Source organism: Salvelinus alpinus, chromosome 8 (genome assembly GCF_045679555.1).
Source record: "Salvelinus alpinus chromosome 8, SLU_Salpinus.1, whole genome shotgun sequence".
Taxonomy (NCBI): Eukaryota; Metazoa; Chordata; class Actinopteri; order Salmoniformes; family Salmonidae; genus Salvelinus; species Salvelinus alpinus.
This window is the reverse complement of record NC_092093.1, coordinates 15889429-15908462: the sequence shown is the minus strand read 5'-3', so window position 1 is coordinate 15908462 and position 19034 is coordinate 15889429. Positions and strand designations below refer to the sequence as shown.

The 19034-nt window shown below is 42.5% G+C and overlaps 2 protein-coding genes and 1 long non-coding RNA gene across 5 annotated transcripts; 2 read left to right on the top strand and 1 right to left on the bottom strand.

The window, feature by feature from the left end:
* The first annotated feature begins 1909 nt into the window (after positions 1-1909).
* LOC139582629 (cytospin-A-like) lies at positions 1910-13645 on the top strand. 3 transcript variants are annotated; one of them, XM_071412791.1, is made up of 13 exons: positions 1910-2100; positions 2490-2623; positions 3437-3603; positions 4957-5445; positions 7135-7208; positions 8258-8895; positions 9098-9191; positions 9333-9408; positions 11503-11542; positions 11634-11730; positions 11844-11960; positions 12044-12103; positions 12385-13645. In XM_071412791.1, the coding sequence occupies exons 3-13, from the start codon at positions 3549-3551 to the stop codon at positions 12472-12474; spliced, it is 1830 nt and encodes a 609-aa protein (XP_071268892.1). In that variant the 5' UTR covers positions 1910-2100; positions 2490-2623; positions 3437-3548; the 3' UTR covers positions 12475-13645. The 3 variants fall into 3 exon arrangements, with proteins under 3 accessions (XP_071268892.1, XP_071268893.1, XP_071268894.1); XM_071412793.1 differs by having other exon boundaries at positions 1912-2100; positions 3437-3588; XM_071412792.1 differs by lacking the exon at positions 2490-2623.
* On the bottom strand, positions 6932-15644 carry LOC139582633 (uncharacterized). Its single transcript, XR_011676390.1, has 2 exons — positions 14857-15644; positions 6932-7289 (listed from the first exon to the last, which is right to left on the bottom strand). It is a non-coding gene; the product is annotated as an uncharacterized lncRNA (long non-coding RNA).
* A 9-nt stretch (positions 15645-15653) lies between these two features.
* LOC139582630 (SAYSvFN domain-containing protein 1-like) lies at positions 15654-17369 on the top strand. Its single transcript, XM_071412794.1, has 2 exons — positions 15654-16106; positions 16281-17369. The coding sequence occupies exons 1-2, from the start codon at positions 15891-15893 to the stop codon at positions 16596-16598; spliced, it is 534 nt and encodes a 177-aa protein (XP_071268895.1). The 5' UTR covers positions 15654-15890; the 3' UTR covers positions 16599-17369.
* Positions 17370-19034: the final 1665 nt, after the last annotated feature.

The following is a 19034-nucleotide window of genomic DNA, read 5'->3' as shown; positions in this document are numbered from 1 at the left end:
TTGATAGAATGTCTCCAGAACTGGTTTGACAACAACATTATTTGAGTTAAACAATTATTGAATAATGATGGACAACTATATGATTATCCAGAATTTATTAGAACACACAATGTTACATTCACTCCTGAGGAGTATCAAATTGTTGTTAGAGCTGTCCCTGAAGGTGCTATTCTTCTTTTAGGAGAATATAACAGTACTCCAAGTGCAACTGTTGAGGATTTTGTAGCCTCAATACAACTAGAAGGAATTTACATTTTAAACTATAAATGTAATAACATGTATATAAGGAAACTATGTCAATATGTTACTATTCCCTCTGCTAAAATGTACTGGAATGCAGCCCTAGGACAAGTGAACTGGAATGCAGCCCTAGGACAAGTGAACTGGAACAAAGTTTCATTGTTATCTGGTAAATATTGTATATCTAATAAGGTGAAAGAAGTATCATACAAACTCATTCATAGAATCTACCCTGTAAAGACCTTTATTATACACAGATTTAAAATAGCTATTGATAACAAATGTGTATTTTATGATTGTGACCCAGAGACTCTTGACCATTTATTTTGGGACTGCTCTTATGTCAGAAGATTTTGGAGAGAGTTAGAAAATGTCATTTTAAAAGAAATGACTATTAATGTTAATGCTGATATTATGTTTTATTTTGAACCAAATGATATGGACCCTGATTTAACTTTCATTGTTAATTTGTTTATCTTTCATGGAAGATTCTTTGTCCATAAAAGGAAGTGGGCAGAGAACAAACCCCTCTTCACATTATTTAAGATAGAATTGAAATATTATTTTGAAATGATCAGTAAATGTAAAAACAAAAAAGCAATAAGCACCATAAAAGTATTTAACAAATTGAAAATGAATCTTGATATATAATACCCCTGTCTGTTAGGTTTATGTACTCTTGTTTGTATATTTCTGTTTTTATTTTGTATTTGTTGTGTTCAAAATAAAAAAATATATTTAAAAAAGTTGAAGAAAGAATGTCTGTTACTTCCTGATGTTGCACACAGCGTTCAGCCAGGGTAAACAGACTGCTACAACCTGATTGGCTGAACGTGAGGCAGTAACATTAGCCAGTGTACTCTAGCATGGTGGTGTAAATTGTTTTATTAAGACAGTACTCATATTTTTACTTTTTTTGTTGTAAAAATTAATGAAAACAAATGAACTTTTTGGTGGCGCAGTCCGCTAATAACAATGGTCTCATAGTTGGTTGTGAGTTTTAATCCCACATGGGCTGCATATCTTTTTTTTCTTCTTTTAACCCTTTATTTACAATATTCATCCCGTGCAAACACGCTGTTTTAATTCAGAAAAGTGAAAACATACCTGTGAGAAGGGTCGCCCTGGTAGTAGCTTTTTTATACAGTACTTAAAACCAATCTATGCTTTAATTAGACCATTGGAAAAAACACTGCAATGCGGGTTGGATTGAATTGAGCCCATAATCTTCCATTTCTAGGCGATGATTGCACTTCTCTTCCTAACAAAATACCGCAAAATATTTTGGGGAAGCGCCCAGCAAGTGGGAATAGATGTCAGGAACTCGGCGCCATATCACTGTGAGCTAACTGTTCAGAGCCATAATTGCATGCGATGCACATCATTTTATTATCAGAATATGCCAGTGGACGTCTGGTAAGTATGCTTTAGTGAGAAAGTGTTTCATCTACATTTACCCACCGCAAAATGAATATTTTTGCACAATTTCTTCCACCCACAACATCTCACCTGAATGCATTTTTTTATACATTTGAAGGGGTTGGGCAAGGGCTGAAATTGGGGTTGAGGGTTAGTTACCGTTTTTAAGAAGATAGATTATCGAAATAGGCGGGGTTTATGGTTTTTATGTACGAGCCGGACGCGGGGGGACAAGAGTGAGAGACGCAATGACAAACGACGTAAAAGGATAATAGCGCCGTCCAACGGTTGGTTGGGCCAAGTAAAGGTATATAGTCAGAGACCCCCGGAAAGTTCTAGTAGGTCCCTCTGGAATCCTATAGGTCCCTTCGTTGATCGCTGATCTAAAATATTTGGAGAATCTCTTGAAGAAAAACTGAAGTTCCTTCTGGAAAAATAAAGGTATTCTATTAAATAGGTTTACGCTACCTTCTCTGCCAAATGATAATTGCGTCGGAACTTCCAACACTGTAGCTACTGAATGTATTCCAGGTATCTGTCATTCTCAACTTGCATTTAAACCAAATTCATGATATTCTCCTCGCTCAACACTTCTGACCGTGGAGCTTTTTATACACACATTTATAGTTAAATATATCCAGTGTTCTAGGATACAATTTCTCACAGTAGGACAGTAGACTGGCTTCCATGCCCCCAACGGTTTAACGGCGCGGCGTAGTACAGTCCGTCCCTCCGTCTGTCTCGCAGTTTTGCCGCATCGTTTCTTACAAGCAGGTCCCACAATTATCTTTCTCCGCTCTGTAACTCTCCTACTACACACGTTTCAACAGCAGGAAACAGCCTCCCAATCCTGTCTCAGACTATTGAAGACGGAGAAAAATGCGGTGACGAGGAAAGCTGAAAAGACAGCTACAACAGTATTTATCGGGCGGTAGGCTACGTGGTCGTGGGAATATAGATCAAGGTGGGTGGTTGAGTACAAGATAATACAGTGTTTGTGTTTGCCTGATTCCAATAGCTCGTACGGTGATTTTTGTGTGTGCAGCGAATAGACACTGAGATAGTATGTGTATTTCTTGTCTTGTTATTGTATCCCTCTCGAGTGTCTAGTCTACCTTTACAGAACCGAGTCTATGCCATTGGTAACTGGTGATACTGTATATCACAGGGATTATTTTATTCAGGATCCGCTGTGTAATGTCTGTAAATGTTCAGAGTTTTGCATTAGCCTTATTACCATGCCTTACAAGTATTAGACACTAGTATTCAGAAGGTCTTTTTTTCTGCAAGAACACACACACACACACACACACACACACACACACACACACACACACACACACACACACACACACACACACACACACACACACACACACACCAGTCCAGAAAACTAAGCAGCTGCCTTTCCATTGATCAGGCTGTCCTAATCAATTTAACAACCTATTAATTCCACATTAAACCCTGGGGACTGTCAGGTTTTCTCTCTCTCATCGCCTACTTGTGTTATTAATCTAATGCTAGACTGGACATGGGGAGTCAGGCATGATGATGGTGAACATCCTGCAAGGATATGCACATATAGCAGCAGTCATCCCTGCTCAATTACCTTGCAGCATTTTAAGTATGAGTCATTGCTCCCATCACTTGAGAAAAAAATAAACAAACATTGTTTTCCACTGTAGTCAGGGTACCCACTCTATTAAAGGGGAATTTAGTAGTGTTAACCATATTTGTATTAAAATATTAACGGTCTGAGCTTTCTCTGTACTTCTAGGTGTATTATGCCCTATCCAATCTGCGGTGGACCTAAGAGAGAGCACCAGAGGGGAGAGTGAGGGGTGCTGGGAAGCACACTCACACTGCTTCCTCCCTGCACCTGCTGCATCATGGGTAACGTCGGTGGAAAGGACGGCCATGGCCCTACAGGTTCCCTACATGAACGTACACATACACACACACCGGTTACATAATTAGTCTCACACATGAATGCTTGCCTTACAGTCATTGTCACATTTCATTATATTAGACTTTCTGACAGTAACTATGTTTAGACCATTCTGTTCCTGATTCCCACAGACACAGGACGTTGTGTTCCTGATTAAATGACTTCATTACCCCTTAAATGCTTTCTCCAACATTCCAATGTGTGTTTGTATGAGTGAATGAAAGAGCATCTGTCTACAATATTTCCTTTCATGCTGTTTGTACGCTTATACAATTTGTGAATTATCTTCATCCATCCTCTTCTCGATCTGTCTAGCTGGGTTTCTCAGTTCTTTTCTGTTGTTATTGCTGGCTAGATGTTGAACGTCATGCATCCTACCTGCATCGTCTTCTCTTTTTCTGACACGCATCCCTCTCCTATCCACCTGTTTAAAACCCTGGCCGTTCCTATCCTTTCTAGCTGTTTTCAGTATGCAGGAAACAGACTCAGACTGGGGTGAGAATATCTCACTGGATACTGTGTGTGCACCGCTAGTCACATGCAACACATCTGATAGCGTAATGAGGAGTCTGCAGAATTCTGCTGCCCAATGCAAGGACAGGGGGAGGGGGAATATGAGACGCTATAGGCTGGCCAAGCACACATCCTTATGGACCTGTGTGTGTGTCTGTGTGAATGCGCACTAGAGAATAAACATAGTGTATGGGTTTCCCATGTTAATCAATTGGCTGCTAGCAGGAAATTGATGCTGCATCTAGATTCAGTGAGGTAGTTTGTCTCTCTATATGGCCACTCAGAGATGAGTGTATGTCTATGTGCCAAGGCGTTGACAGGCTCTGCAGTGTCCGTCAGCAGCCATCCTCCCAGAGGCGCAGCCAACTGGCATCTTCCCAGAGGCGCAGCCAACTGGCATCTTCCCAGAGGCGCAGCCAACTGGCATCCTCCAAGGGGCACAGCCAACTGGCATCCTCCCAGAGGCGCAGCCAACTGGCATCTTCCCAGAGGCGCAGCCAACTGGCATCTTCCCAGAGGCGCAGCCAACTGGCATCCTCCAAGGGGCGCAGCCAACTGGCATCCTCCAAGGGGCGCAGCCAACTGGCATCCTCCAAGGGGCGCAGCCAACTGGCATCCTCCAAGGGGCGCAGCCAACTGGCATCCTCAAAGGGGCGCAGCCAACTGTGGTCTTCTTCTGTATTGTTTTTATAGACAGTTAAATAGCTTAGGACAGCAGTTCTCTCTCGCTTTTCTGTTCCTCTTCATCTCTCCTCTTCCCTCCATCTCTTCCTTACCCTATATCATCTTTCTCTAATCCTTCCCTCTTTCTCTCCACTCCCTTGGTCTCTCTCCAGGGTCTCATTTAGATCTGTTCCAAACTCCTCCCTCTTCCCTCTCTGATTCTGACCTGGCTCCAGCCGCGGCTCAGCTGCTGCAGCAGGGGACACCGTCCTCCGGGGCCACCCGGGGCATCGTCTGCCAGGGTGGAGCCTCCCCCATTTCCAAATGGAGACACACACTGTCCGTCCCCCCAGAATGTGCCGTGATTAGCGTGGAAAGCAGTGTGTCTCCGCAGGGGACTGGGATTGAGATGGAAGGTGGAAGGCAGACAGTGCGGTGCTCTAACAGCCACACCAGCAGCCCTGTGTCTCCAGGCCAGCAGCCTCAGTTTGAGGGTAGCCCTTTGGAGCATAGCTGGCAGGAGCGGGACAGTGGGATGGAGCCCCATGCAAGGCCAGAGCGAGCTGGGGAGGAGATGGCCCTGGCACTGTTTAGCCTTTTGGAACATCACAGGTCTGCACTGGAGCTCAGTCCGGGCCTGGACGCACCAGCAGGAGCAGCCGGTAAGGACTCTGCATCTGCGTGGCCATAGCAACCCAATCGGTTCATAATAGTTTATGTTTGTCTTGTCTCTACTTAACAGAGTGTGCGTGCAGGTTCTTACAGTATGAACAGTGCCTTCAGAAAGTATTCATACCCCTCGTCTTATTCCACATTTTGTTAAAGCCGAATTGAAATTGATTTAAAAAAAAAAAGATATATATAATCCAACTACACACAGTATCCCATAATGACAAAGGGAAAACATGTTTTTAGAAAGGTTTGCAAATGTATTGAAAATTAAATGCAGAAATAGCTAATCACCCCCCTGAGTCAACTTTGTATAAACACGTTTGGCAGCTATTTACAGCTGTGAGTCGTTCTGGGTAAGTCTCTAAGAGCTTTCCACACCTGGATTGTGCAACATTTGCCCATTTATTATTTTCAAAGTTCTTCAAGCTCTGTCAAATTGGTTGTTGATCAATGCTAGACATCCATTTTCAGGTCTTGCATGTATTTTAAAGTATACTGAACAAAAATATAAATGCTAAATGTTGTGATTGTTTCATGAGCTGAAATATAAGATCCCAGAAATGTTCCATATGCACAAAAAGTGTATTTCTCTCAGAAACATGGGAACAGCTCTGCATTCATCATGCCAATTGCATGCTCCCTCTAAACTTAAGACATCTGTGGCATTGTGTTGTGTGACAAAACTGCAAATTTTAAAGTGTCATTTTATTGTCCCCAGCACAAGGTGAATCTGTGTAATGATCATGCTGTTTAATCAGCTTCTTGACATGCCAGACCTGTCAGGTGGATGGATTATCTTTGCAACGGAGAAATGCTCACAAACAGGGATGTAAACAAATTTGTGCACAAAATTTGAGAGGAAGAAGCATTTTGTATGTATGGAACATTTCTGGGATCTTTTATTTCAGCTCATAAAATATGGGACCAACACTTTACATGTTGCCTTTATATTTTTGTTCAGTGTACAATGTTGTTGAGCCAACCTCAGTTTTCTCCTATCACAGCCATTAAAGTCTGTAACTGTTTTAAAGTCACCATTGGCCTCCCTGAAATCCACGAGCAGTTTCCTTCCTCTCTGGCAACTGAGTTAAGGATGCCTGTATCTTTGTAGTAACTGGGTGTATTGATACACCATCCAAAGTGTAATTAATAACTTCACCATGCTCAAAGGGATATTCGATGTCTGCCTTTTATTTTTACCCATCTACCAATAGGTGCCCTTTGAGAGTCATTGGAAAACCTCCCTGGTCTTTGTGGTTGAATCTGTGTTTGAAATTCCCTGCTCCACTGAGGGACCTTACAGATAATTGTATGTGTGGGGTACAGAGATGTAGTCATTCAAAAATAATGTTAACCACTGTTATTGCACACAGAGTGAGTCCATGCAACTTATGTGACTTGTTAAGCACATTTCTACTCCTGAACGTATTTATGCTGACCATAAAAAATGGGTTGAATACTTATTGACTCAATACATTTCAGCTCTTCATTTTTTTTATTCATTTGTAAAAATGTCATAAAACATAATTCAACCTTGACATTTTGGGGTATTGTGTGTAGGCCAGTGACAACACATCTTGATTTAATCCCTTTTGAATTCAGGCTGTAACACAACAAAATGTGGAAAGAGTCAAGGGGTGTAAATACATCCTTTAGTTTACTGTATGTTTGTGTGTCAGAGCTGCTGAGGCGGTTGCTGGTGGAGAGAGAGGAGCTGGTCGAGGAGGTGCGCAATTTGAAGGACACACGTAGGGTGAGGCAGACGTTCCTCCTTCTCTTCCCAACTGCATTCCCTACCTCTCTCCCACTGCATTCCCTCCCTCTCTCTCGGTCACTGCAGACGGGAATAGAGGAGGACATTTTAAGACCACACACAAATCCATCCCTATTACTTTGATGTGGATCGCTTTTTCCCTTCTCTACCCTGTACTGTACTATGTGAGATATTTTAGACTTCACACTGCTTATCACTGGCTCATGTAGACTAGTTGTTGCACCATGTTTGCAGATGGTGGAGGCCAACAGCGATACATATTCTGTAACAGAACATCTTAGGAAAAAAAGTCAAAGCCCCATCATATTTTTGAACCACTGATAAGGTTGCTTAGGTTAGCAGGAATATTGGGAAACCCTGCCTTCCACAAACCCTGCAACTAGCCTGAACATTGCACTTACTGCCTGAATGAAATATTTGTGCTAACCTAAGCACGCTTATCAGTGGTTAAAAAATGTGATGCACTTTGACTTTATTTCTAAGATGTTCTGTTAGAGAATATGTATCGCTATTGGCCTCCATCTGCAAACATGGTACAACAACTAGTCTACATGAGCCAGTGATGAGCAGTGTGAAGGCCCTGCCATATGGAAGTTTGTCCCTCTATCTCTATATTACTGTTATTAACTGTACAGGCATTCCTGGCATATCTTGTTTATGCGTTCACCTGAATTGGGTTGGCTAGTTTAGCTAAAACAGACTCTGAACTTGGTAACCTATTGATCTTTTTTTTTTACTTGACTAAAGCAAAGTCCCTGCTTGTCAGACATGTTTTCTATAGACTGTATCAACAGCACTATAGATTTTCTGAGACAGTGACAGGATGTATGCATGTCTTTCTGCTGGCCTGGATGTAAACTGATACATCTACTTCTCACCTGCGAGTTCCCGTCTCTTCTTTATGATTATGTTTTTCTGATGCAATGAGTTAACGCACTCTCTTATATTCTGATGTATGGTTCTGGTTTGAGTGTACAGGATCTTTAACTCTCTTTCTCTCTCTCTCTCTCTCTCTCTCTCTCTGGCAGACTGAGCGAGCTGAGTGGCTCCAGTTCCAGTGTGATCTACAGGTGGCAGTGTCTGTGGCCGACCGGCTGCGCGTGGAAGCGGAAGAGACTCTAGGCACGCTCAGAGAGAGCCATGGGAATGTGGCGGGCCAGCTGGACCAGGCCCAGTGCAGACAGCAGGACACGGACAGGGAGCTGGAGAGCCTGAGAGCTGAACACAGAGAGGCCTGTCACAGATTGTCTGCTCTCACCATGGAGCACCAACAGACTAGGGCTGAGCTGGACACACGGAGACACACGCTCAGGGAGAGCGAGAGGGACTCACTGAGGGAAAGAGAGAAGGACTCACACAGAGAGATAGAGGGAAGAGACACGGAGGAGAGGCCGGAGGGAGAAGACACTAGTGAAGACATAAGCACGATGGAGGCACTGGATGGGAAGAAGAAAGAAAGAGAAGTGGAAGGAGAGAAAAGGGTGAAGAGTGAGGGAGAGGATGTTAACATGGGAGGGCAGTTTCCAAAGGAGCTTGTTAGAGGAGGGGAGAACTTGCTCAAAGTGAAGGGGGTGGCGGCGGCATACCTACGGAATTTGGCAGCTGGGGGAAAGGGGTGTGGCTTGAGAGATTCACCGAGGATTGTGGTGATGTCAGAGCGTTCCAGGTGAGTGCCTCAACATGCCCGTATAATGTACTAGTATTTTAGGGGTGGACCATCTGTTTGTTGTTATCTGGAGCATGTAAGCTAGCCAGCCTGTGTCTCTGTAGGAGCAACCTTTGACCTTATTGCGCAAGGCCATGCTATAGACACACATATCCTACATTTTTCTGTGGCAACTAACTGTGGCCTATCTTATCTGTTCCAGGAGCCTCTCTCGACTTCCCCTGCCCACTGACTCTCTCCCTGCACAGAATGGTAGCTCCCAGACCACTACCAGTAAAACACTGCCTCTCTGCAAGGTAACACTAATATTCAACCAACAAGTTTGTTTTTGAAATGCTATCAGAAAGCCTGGACTTGAAATTCAAGGGTCCATTTTGGGATCAGTCATGCATGTATGCAGTATGTCCAGTCTGTCTCTTCTCTCTATCTCTTACTAGAAAGAAGAGCCAGCCAAAGGGAAAAGGATGGACCGCATACTGCAACGACAGGACAGCTGGTCCAGCTTCTATACAAGTGTGTGTCAATTCATTAACTACAGTGCCTTCAGAATGTATTTATACCCCTTGACTTATTCCACATTTAGTTGTTACAGCCTGAATTTAAAAAAAAATCTCACCCATCTGTTTTTAGAAATGTTTGCAAATGTATTGAAAATGAAATACAGAAATATCTCATTTATATACACTACCGTTCAAAGGTTTGGGGTCACTTAGAAATGTCCTTGTTTTTGAAAGAAAAGCTCATTTTTGGACCATTCAAATAACATCAAATTGATCAGAAATACAGTTTGGATATTGTTAATGTTGTAAATGACTATTGTAGCTGGAAACGGCTGCTTTTTAATGGAATATCTACATAGACGTACAGAGGCCCATTATCAGCAACCATCACTCCTGTGTTCCAATGGCACGTTGTTTTAGCTAATCCAAGTTTATCATTTTAAAAGGCTAATTGATCATTAGAAAACCCTTTTGCAATTATGTTAGCACAGCTGAAAACTGTTGTCCTGATTAAAGAAGCAATAAAACTGGCCTTTAGATTAGTTGAGTATCTGGAGGATCAGCATTTGTGGGTTTGATTACAGGCTCAATATGGCCAGAAACAAATAACTTCTGATACTCGTCAGTCTATTCTTGTTCTGAGAAATGAAGGTTATTCCATGCGAAAAATGAAAAAAATGAACTGAAGATCTTGTACAACGCTGTGTACTTCTCCCTTCACAGAACAGCGCAAACTGGCTCTAACCAGAATAGAAATTAGGAGCGGGAGGCCCGGTGCACAACTGAGCAAGAGGACAAGTACATTAGTGTCTAGTTTGAGAAACGGATGCCTCACAAGTCCTCAACTGGCAGCTTCATTAAATAGTACCCGCAAAACACCAGTCTCAATGTCAACAGTGAAGAGGTGACTCCGGGATGCTGGCCTTCTAGGCAGAGTTGCAAAGAAAAAGCCATATCTCACACTGGCCAATAAAAATAAAAGATTAAGATGGGCTAAATAACACAGACACTGGACAGAGGAACTCTGCCTAGAAGGCCAGCATCCGGGATGCTGGCCTCTTGCTCAGTTGTGCACTGGGGCCTCCCACTCCTAATTTCTATTCTGGTTAGAGCCAGTTTGTTAAAGACTCCGAGCATAAGGCAAAAGATTTTGATATAATGAGACAAAAATTAAAGCTTGAATGCAAAGCGATATGTCTGGAGAAAACCAGGCACAGCTCATCACCTGTCTAACATCATCCCTGCCGTGGAGACTGGTAAGGATAGAGGGAACAATGAATGGATCCAAATACAGGCAAATCCTAGATGAGAACCTGCTTCAGAATGCAAATAACTTTACATCTTTGCCCCAGTCTATGTTCCAACAGGACAATGACCCAAAGCATACAGCCAAAGAAACGCTGGAATGTCTTCAGAACAAGAATGTCAAAGTCCTTGAGTGACCCAGCGAAAGCCCAGACTTGAATCCCATTGAAAATCTGTGGAAAGACTTGAAGATAGCTGTTCACCACTCCCCATATAATTTACCAGAACTAAAAAAAATCTGCACACAAGAATGGGAGAAAATCCCCAAATCCAGATGTGCAAATCTGATCCAGACATACCCAAGATGACTCAAAGCTGTAATCGCCACCAAAAGTGCTTCTACAAAGTATTGACTCAAAGGTGTAAATACTTATGGGTGGCAGATAGCCTAGCGGTTAAGAGCGTTGGGCCAGTAACCGAAAGGTACCCGAGCCGACTAGGTGAAGAATCTGTTTATGTGCCCTTGAGCGAGGCACTTAACCCAAATTGCGCCTGTAAGTCACTCTGGATAAGTGTCTGCTAAATCCCTAAAATGTAAATTAGGTATTTATTTTTCAATACATTTGCATTATGGTGTATTGTGTGGAGATAAAAAAAAAAAATACTTAATCCATTTTGAATTACGGCTGTAACACAACAAAATAAGACAAGGGGTATGAATACTTTCTGAAGGCACTGTATATGAGTTAATCCACAACTGCTTTCTTTTTACCTAGACAGTTGTACAATGAATGCAATCAACTGAAATGTGTCTTCCGCATTAAAGTTACCGTGCTCTTGACTAATTGCTCATGTCTGGCAGAAAAACAGGAGGAGGACCAGAACGCAGACCCATTGTTCAGGTGAGTAGACAGGCCCTCTAGAGATACTTAAGAAATATGCCCAAATAAAGCCTTCTATCTACATAACTTTTGTCTGCTATCCACCGTCCAGACCTCAGGATGGTTTCAGCATGCTGCTGCGACGTCATGGAGGCTCCAGGCGGAACTCACTCCTGCGTTGGTGTCAAAGCCGCACCCAGGGCTATAAGGTCAGAAGTGGCAAGGTTTTCTAGAATAACTCAAGCTTAACATTCATATTTTTAAAACATCGGTCTGTATTCTGACCCATACAAACCTTAGATTTATTTTTATTTTTTTACAGAATATTGAGATCACCAACTTCAGTAGCAGTTGGGAGGATGGTCTGGCTTTCTGTGCTGTGTACCACACCTATCTGCCCACACACATCCCCTACAGTAGTCTCAGCACAGGAGACAAAGTAAGAGGAATGCATACCCATTCACATACAGCACATATTGTTATATTGACCCTACAGTTAAGTCCTAAACTTGTTCTGTGCAGAGCGAGAACCTGGATCTAGCCTTCCAGACAGGGGAGAGTGTTGGAATCCCAGCCACTTTGGTGAGACCCACATTTAAACTAACTGGGCTAACTACTGGGAATTTCACCTGCATATTACTCCTACTAACACGTCACCATGAACATGTAACACAGCTGTTGGGAAAATACGGTAGGGAGCTTGACTTGTGACTAAAATGTAAGGTGTCACTGATGTTTGTATTTGTGATTGGGGCCTTGCGTAGTACTCCTCAGTGGGCACCTTTGCATGAGAATAGAGTTTGTCCATGACGGAGAGTATGGAGTTATTATTCTTCAACATAGTGTTTGTGTTTGCTTGACAGACCGTGGAGGAGATGCTGAGACCAGGTGGGCCCGACTGGCAGAGGGTCCTGGGGTATGTTGAAAGCATGTTTCGTCACTTTGAGATGTAAGGTAATTTCCCTTCTGGGTTCCATACCAAACACTACGTCTAACTGGTCTGCCACCACCAGTCTGGTTATTTTTGTTGCATCATGAACTGGACTCTGAGTGATATACCACTAGGGGGATTAGGACTACTGATGGAACGGAATTCTGCTTCAGCCTCACTCTTTGTGCAAAGAGGCTCCTGCTGCTGGCCATTGGTTGTAGGTGCACTGTGGATGGAGCTACTGTGAACTGGGTCGATCTTGATTTCAGAAAGCGCTGACCATGGGGGTTTTGGGCTGAGAGCTGTTTTTTTTTGGTAAATACAAAGTGATTGCACTGAATGAGGAGCCATTGGAAATGACCACAAGGAGCACCATAATTTAGGAAATTGTGGATATGGGAAGGATGTTACTATTTGCACCAGGAAAAATGAACAATGACTTCAAGTTCATCACTTAGGGTTCTACTGCTGTTCACTCTGTTGTGCACTTATTTGGATGCCTTTAAATTTTTATCAACAATATGAAGTCTGTCACAAGTTTTTAACTGGAAGATTTGAATGTTATAGACACGCTCTCCCCATGTATCTGATTTTATACCCTTAGAAAACTCTATCCCGTTGTGATATTAATGTAGCCAGAAGTAGTATTTTAATGTCTGTATACACCCCAATTCAAAGCAGAAAAAATGTCTGGACAACTTGAATGAGTTCATTCAATGGAATTGTGTGCATCACAACTGCGATCAACCAAGAGTGACTGCCTTTGAAAAATGTGTGTACTGTGCTGTCTAGCTAGTAATATTTTTAATGTATGATTTGTTTGGAAAAACATTTTTTTTAAGTAAATGTTTTAAATGTAGTATGTAAACAGAAGTACCATAGGGTGGACTATCCAACAGAGGGACTTGTCTCCTGTTATGGAGTATGGGAATGAACTGTGTCATGAGGTTTTGTCTGATAATAGGAGCAACAATGAGGCCATATAAGTACTGGATCCTACAATGTTTGCTTGTCTTTGTGATTGAGGGAGAATGTGAGAAATAAGAGCGATGTATTGTATGTGTCTCAAGTATAAATTGAGACACAGGGGCCCTCCCTAAACAGTTTTACTGTGACAATGGTACTGTACGAGAATGATAAATGACAAACAGTTGCCAAAGCGTTACTGCCATAATAAAGGTTGTTTTAATCTGTTTGTGTTGCTGTTATCTTTAATAAAAATCTCAAATTTGAGTTTTATATTAATACAATTTATCTAGCTGTGACAACTGAGATTGACATTTTATACAATAGCAGTATTGTACTTGATGAAAGTACAGTAACATTTTGTAGATGTCCCTTCTGGAAAAACAAGGCGGTCCACAATAAAATAGTTTGCTAGGAGGCTGGGATTGCACCACCTATGGGTGGAGTGGACAGGGGAGGCAGGAGAAGAGACCCCAGTTTGACTGATATGGCTGCTATCTCTGCATCCTGAGTTTCATACATCTTCACCAGACGGGCAAATTTAAGAACACCTGAAAAATAGCTAAAACAAGCAATGACTACTATGATTGACCACCATGATTTCACAAATACACTGAACAAATATATAAATGCAACATGTAAAGAGTTGGTTTCATGAGCTGAAATAAAAGATCCCAGAAATGTTCCATACTCACAAAAAGCTTATTTCTCTCAGTATGACACAAATTTTACATCCCTCTTAGTGAGCATTTCTCCTTTGCCAAGATAATCCATCCACTTGACAGGTGTGGCATATCAAGAAGCAGATTAAATGGCATCATCATTACACAGGTGCACCTTGTGCTGGGGACAAAAGGACACTCTAAAATGAGCAGTTGTCACACAACACAATGCCACAAGTTGAGGGCAATTGACATGCTGACTGCAGGAATTTCCACCAGCGCATACTCAAACATGTCACCCATTGAGCATGTTTTCATACTCTGGATTGACGTGTTAGTGTGTTCCCGCAAATACCCAGCATCTTCGCACAGCCATTGAAGTGGAGTGGGACAACATTTCACAGGTCACAATCAACAGCCTTATCAACTCAAGGCGAAGGAGGTGTCGAGCTGCATCACACCAGATATTTACCGGTTTTCTGATCCACGACCCCTACCATTTTTTAAGAAGATATCTGTGACCAACATATGAAATCCATAGATTAGGGCCTTATGAATATATTTCAATTGACTGATTTCCTTATATGAACTAACTCAGTAAATCATAGAAATTGCTGCATTTATATTTTTTTTAAGTATAGGTCAAACTGAACATGACTCAAAAAGATAGCATTCAGTCTTCACCCAAAACAATGCCACTGACAAGTGACAATAGATTGTCTAGCTCTACCCTTTCATTCTGTATGGAACTGGTTTCACAAAGTGGCTTCCCTCACCCTCTCCCTCATTGAAGCCATAAGCCTTGATGACCTCCTGTTGGATCTGGGTGGCCATGGGGAGCACCAGCTATCGCATCTTGCCCATGTTGTAGGCGCTCTCCCGTGCCTCCTCCATCCGCGCTGAATTCTCTGGCACAGAGAAGGCTTGGATGACCTCACTCAGCACCACTGCAACACAAGCAGTTTGAAGAGATCTGTGCCACTACTGGGCATTAGTAATAAGACAAAAGTATGTGACAACTGTTCTTACATCTGGCCTGCTCAACAGTGAGGGTGGGTTGCTGGGCTGGGGCTGTCCATTTTGTGTCAGGAAAAAATTGGGATATTAGAGAGAATATTGCAAAGAATAATGTGAATCAGATTAAAATACTTAGCTAGCTGACTTCTGCTTTTTTATGTAGTGTGTCAGTGACTCTAATACTTTCCTGTGTCCATTTCTTATACAAACATAAAGGGACATATCTAAAAGGGCATATTGATCTAGCTATATATTTACCTTTATTCGATTAATACAGAACTATGGATGGAGAATTTTGACATGAGTAGGATTGTAGCTAAATTAGCTAGCTAGCTGAGCAGAGCTAACTACTGTACACGTTGAATTATAATCTATAATGCTCTGGAATGCGCAATTAAATACCTAAATAATCAGTCAATTGCACATTTGGTTACTTACAATATATAAATTGAATAAAGACAAACCGTCTACCAAGAAAAGCAAGTTTGGCTTGTCAACTGGATGATGGGGTTGACGATTTACGACACAATCTACGTCGTTACGTACGCCTAGCTGAACCGGAAAGTAAACAAACTGAACTGAAACAGATTTGTTAAGGAAAATCTTTTCATACTTCCTGTGACAGTGAATTCAATTATTACCATAACACTATTTAGACGCGATTTCCGCGGTTGAGAAGACGCGATTTCACTCGAACAATCTTTTTGGGACCTCTCAAAAAAATCTAGCGAACTGTCGTGCACACGTTGCCACGCATTATTTCATTGCTGCATGACTCAGAAGCTGTACACATATGGAGCAAAAGCTTGCGGAGTTCAGGGCCCGAAGAAGGGCTGATGTGGCCGCTAGGAAGAGCGAAGAGCGAAAACTACCCATAAACTCATCGGACAATGGCAGCACTTTGAAGTCGGACAGTTGCCAGTCATCAACAGCTGATCCAGACACACAGGAGTTGACAGATAATCCAATCTCTGCTGTCCATCAGGCTACAAGGACTAAACATTGGGGGGTAGGCTAAAAATCTACTCAAAATACTAGGGGCTGGTTACCCTACACTGTTTAGGCCTAGTCCTGGACTAATAAACACTTTCTTTGGAGATTCATTGACCATGCTTGTTAAACGTTGATTCCATTTTGTCAATGTTAGCTACTGTAACTTCATTTAACCCCCCCATTTTTTTAGGATGACTGGCTGCTGGAGAGCACTCTGGGTCAATGGCTTGGTTCAAAGCGACTGGCTTTCACAAATCTGACTTTGCTGAAGGTGTTGCTTTGGCTGGTTCTACTTGGGCTGTTCGCGGAGCTGGAATTCGGGTTGCCTTTCTTCCTAATCTCCCTCTTCTACTGGCTGTATGAGGGGCTGCGGAGCCCAACTGCACGCCAACCTGGAGAAATGAGTGCTTACTCAGTGTTCAACCCAGACTGTCAGCCTCTCCTGGGTGCACTTACAGCTGAGCAGCTAGAGGGAGAGATGGGCTACAGACCACTGGCCAACAGATGAAACCCTTCAAGACACTCAAACAACTGACTTTAATCTGAAATGGAATAGCTACTGTACTTTAAGCTTCCCATTGTACTAAAAAGGAACTGGCAACGTATTTCTTTGAATGAAGTACATTGCTGGTATTGATTTTGAAGTCAAATGGAGCCTATTCCATACTACAAGATCATTCACCACAAGTGCATATTGATGATGCTGGGAAAGCACCATCCGCTTGTAAAATTGTATTACTGTACTAGGACCTGCTCTTTACTATTTTGGTCTTAAAACATGTAATAGTCATCTGTATGCAGATGACACTTATGTATGCCATTGCAAACTGTTGACCAGGCTAGAGCTGCAATGTGACTTTGTTGCCTTACATAAAGCCCTGGTTGGTTTAAAACTTGTACTTAATGTGGGCAAGACTAAATATGTGTTCTCTAATTCTAGCAAAAAAAATTCAGATGAACTACATATTTATTCATTGGATTGTTCTCCCATTGATCGGGTTCCTGCCTATAAATATCTGGGCATTCGGATTGACAAAGATCTAATGTAAAAAAAATATTTATAAACTTATGGGTGAGCTAATTAAAAAGCTGAGATTTAAAGTGGGCTTCTTTTTTTTTATTCAGACCCCTTGACTTTTTCCACATTTTGTTATGTTACAGCCTTAACTAAATTGCCCCCCCCCCCCCCTCCAACTACACACAATACCCCATAATGACAAAGCAAAAACTGTTACTTTTACAAATTTATACAAAATAAAAAATGATCACATTTACACAAGTATTCAGACCCTTTACTCTGTACTTTATTGAAGCACCTTTGGCAGCGATTACAGCCTTGAGTCTTCTTGGGTATGAGGCTACAAGCTTGGCACACCTGTATTTGGGGAGTTAATCCCATTCTTCTCTGCAGATCCTATCAAGCTCTGTCAGGTAAGATGGTTGCTGCACAACTATTTTCAGGTCTCTAAAGAGATGTTAGATCGGGTTCAAGTCCGGGCTCTGGCTGGGCCACTCAAGGACATTCAGAGACTTGTCCTGAAGCCACTCCTGCATTGTCAAATCTAATTTTATTGGTCAAATATTTAGCAGGTGTTGTGAAATGCTTGTGTTCCTAGCTCCAACAGTGCAGTAGTATCTAACAATTCACAACAATACACACATGTAAAAGAATGGAATTAAGAAATATATAAATATTAGATTGAGCAATGTCGGAGTGGCATTGACTAAAATACAGTAGAATAGAAAACAGTATATTATCTTCAAAGCGGGCAAAGAAGGTGTTTAGCTTGTCCGGAACCAAGATGTCGGTGTCCGTAACGTGACTGGTTTTGCCTTTGTAGTCTGTGATTGTCTGTATCCCGAGAGAGACATGTTTCTGTGAAACAGAGTATGCCACAATCCCTGATGTCTCTCTAGGAGGAAATCCTTGCCCTGAGCTTGTCTACTTTATTATCCAGAGACTGAACATTAGCGAGTAATATACTCGGAAGCGTGGATGATGTGCATGTCTCCTGAGTCGGACTAGAAGTCCATTCCGAATACCTCTTCTCCACCGGCGGGGTTTTGGAGCAATTGCTCTGGGGAGGGGGTATGAACAAAGGATCCAATTCTGGAAAGTCGTATTCCTGGTCGTAAATGCTGGTGAGTTACCACCGCTCTGATATCCAAAAGTTATTTCCGGCTGTATGTAATAACACAAACATTTTCTGGGCTAATAATGTAAGAAATAACACAAAATACTGCAAAGTTGCTTAGGAGCTAGAAGCAGAGCTGCTATATCTGTCGGCGCCATCTGTCTTGGCTGTGTGCTTAGGGTCGTTGTCCTTTTAGACTGGGGCAAAGGTTCACCTTCCGGGGTCCGGAGTGTTCTGGAGCAGGTTTTCATCAAGATTACTCTGTACTTTGAACCGTTCATCTTTCCCTTGATCCTGACTAGTCTCCCAGACCTGCCGCTGAAAAAAATCCCCACAGCATGATGCTGCCACCACCATGCTTCAACGTAGGGATGGTGCCAGGTTTCCTCCAGACATGACGCTTGGCATTCAGGCCAAAGAGTTCAATCTTGGTTTCATCAGACCAGAGAATCTTGTTTCTCATGGTCTGAGAGTCCTTTAGAAGCCTTTTGGCTAACTCCAAGCAGGCTGTCATGTGCCTTTTACTGAGGAGTGGCTTCCGTTTGGCCACTCTACCAAAAAGGCCTGATTGGTGGAGTGCTGCAGAGATGGTTATCCCATCTCCACAGAGGAACTCTGGTCAGAGTGACCATCGGGTTCTTGGTCACCTCCCTGACCAAGGCCCTTCTCCCCCGATTGATCAGTTTGGCCGTGCTGCCAGCTCAAGGGAGAGTCTTGGTGGTTCCAAACTTCTTCCATTTAAGAATGATGGAGGCCACTATGTTCTTAGGGACCTTCAATGCTGCAGACATTTTTTGGTACCCTTCCCC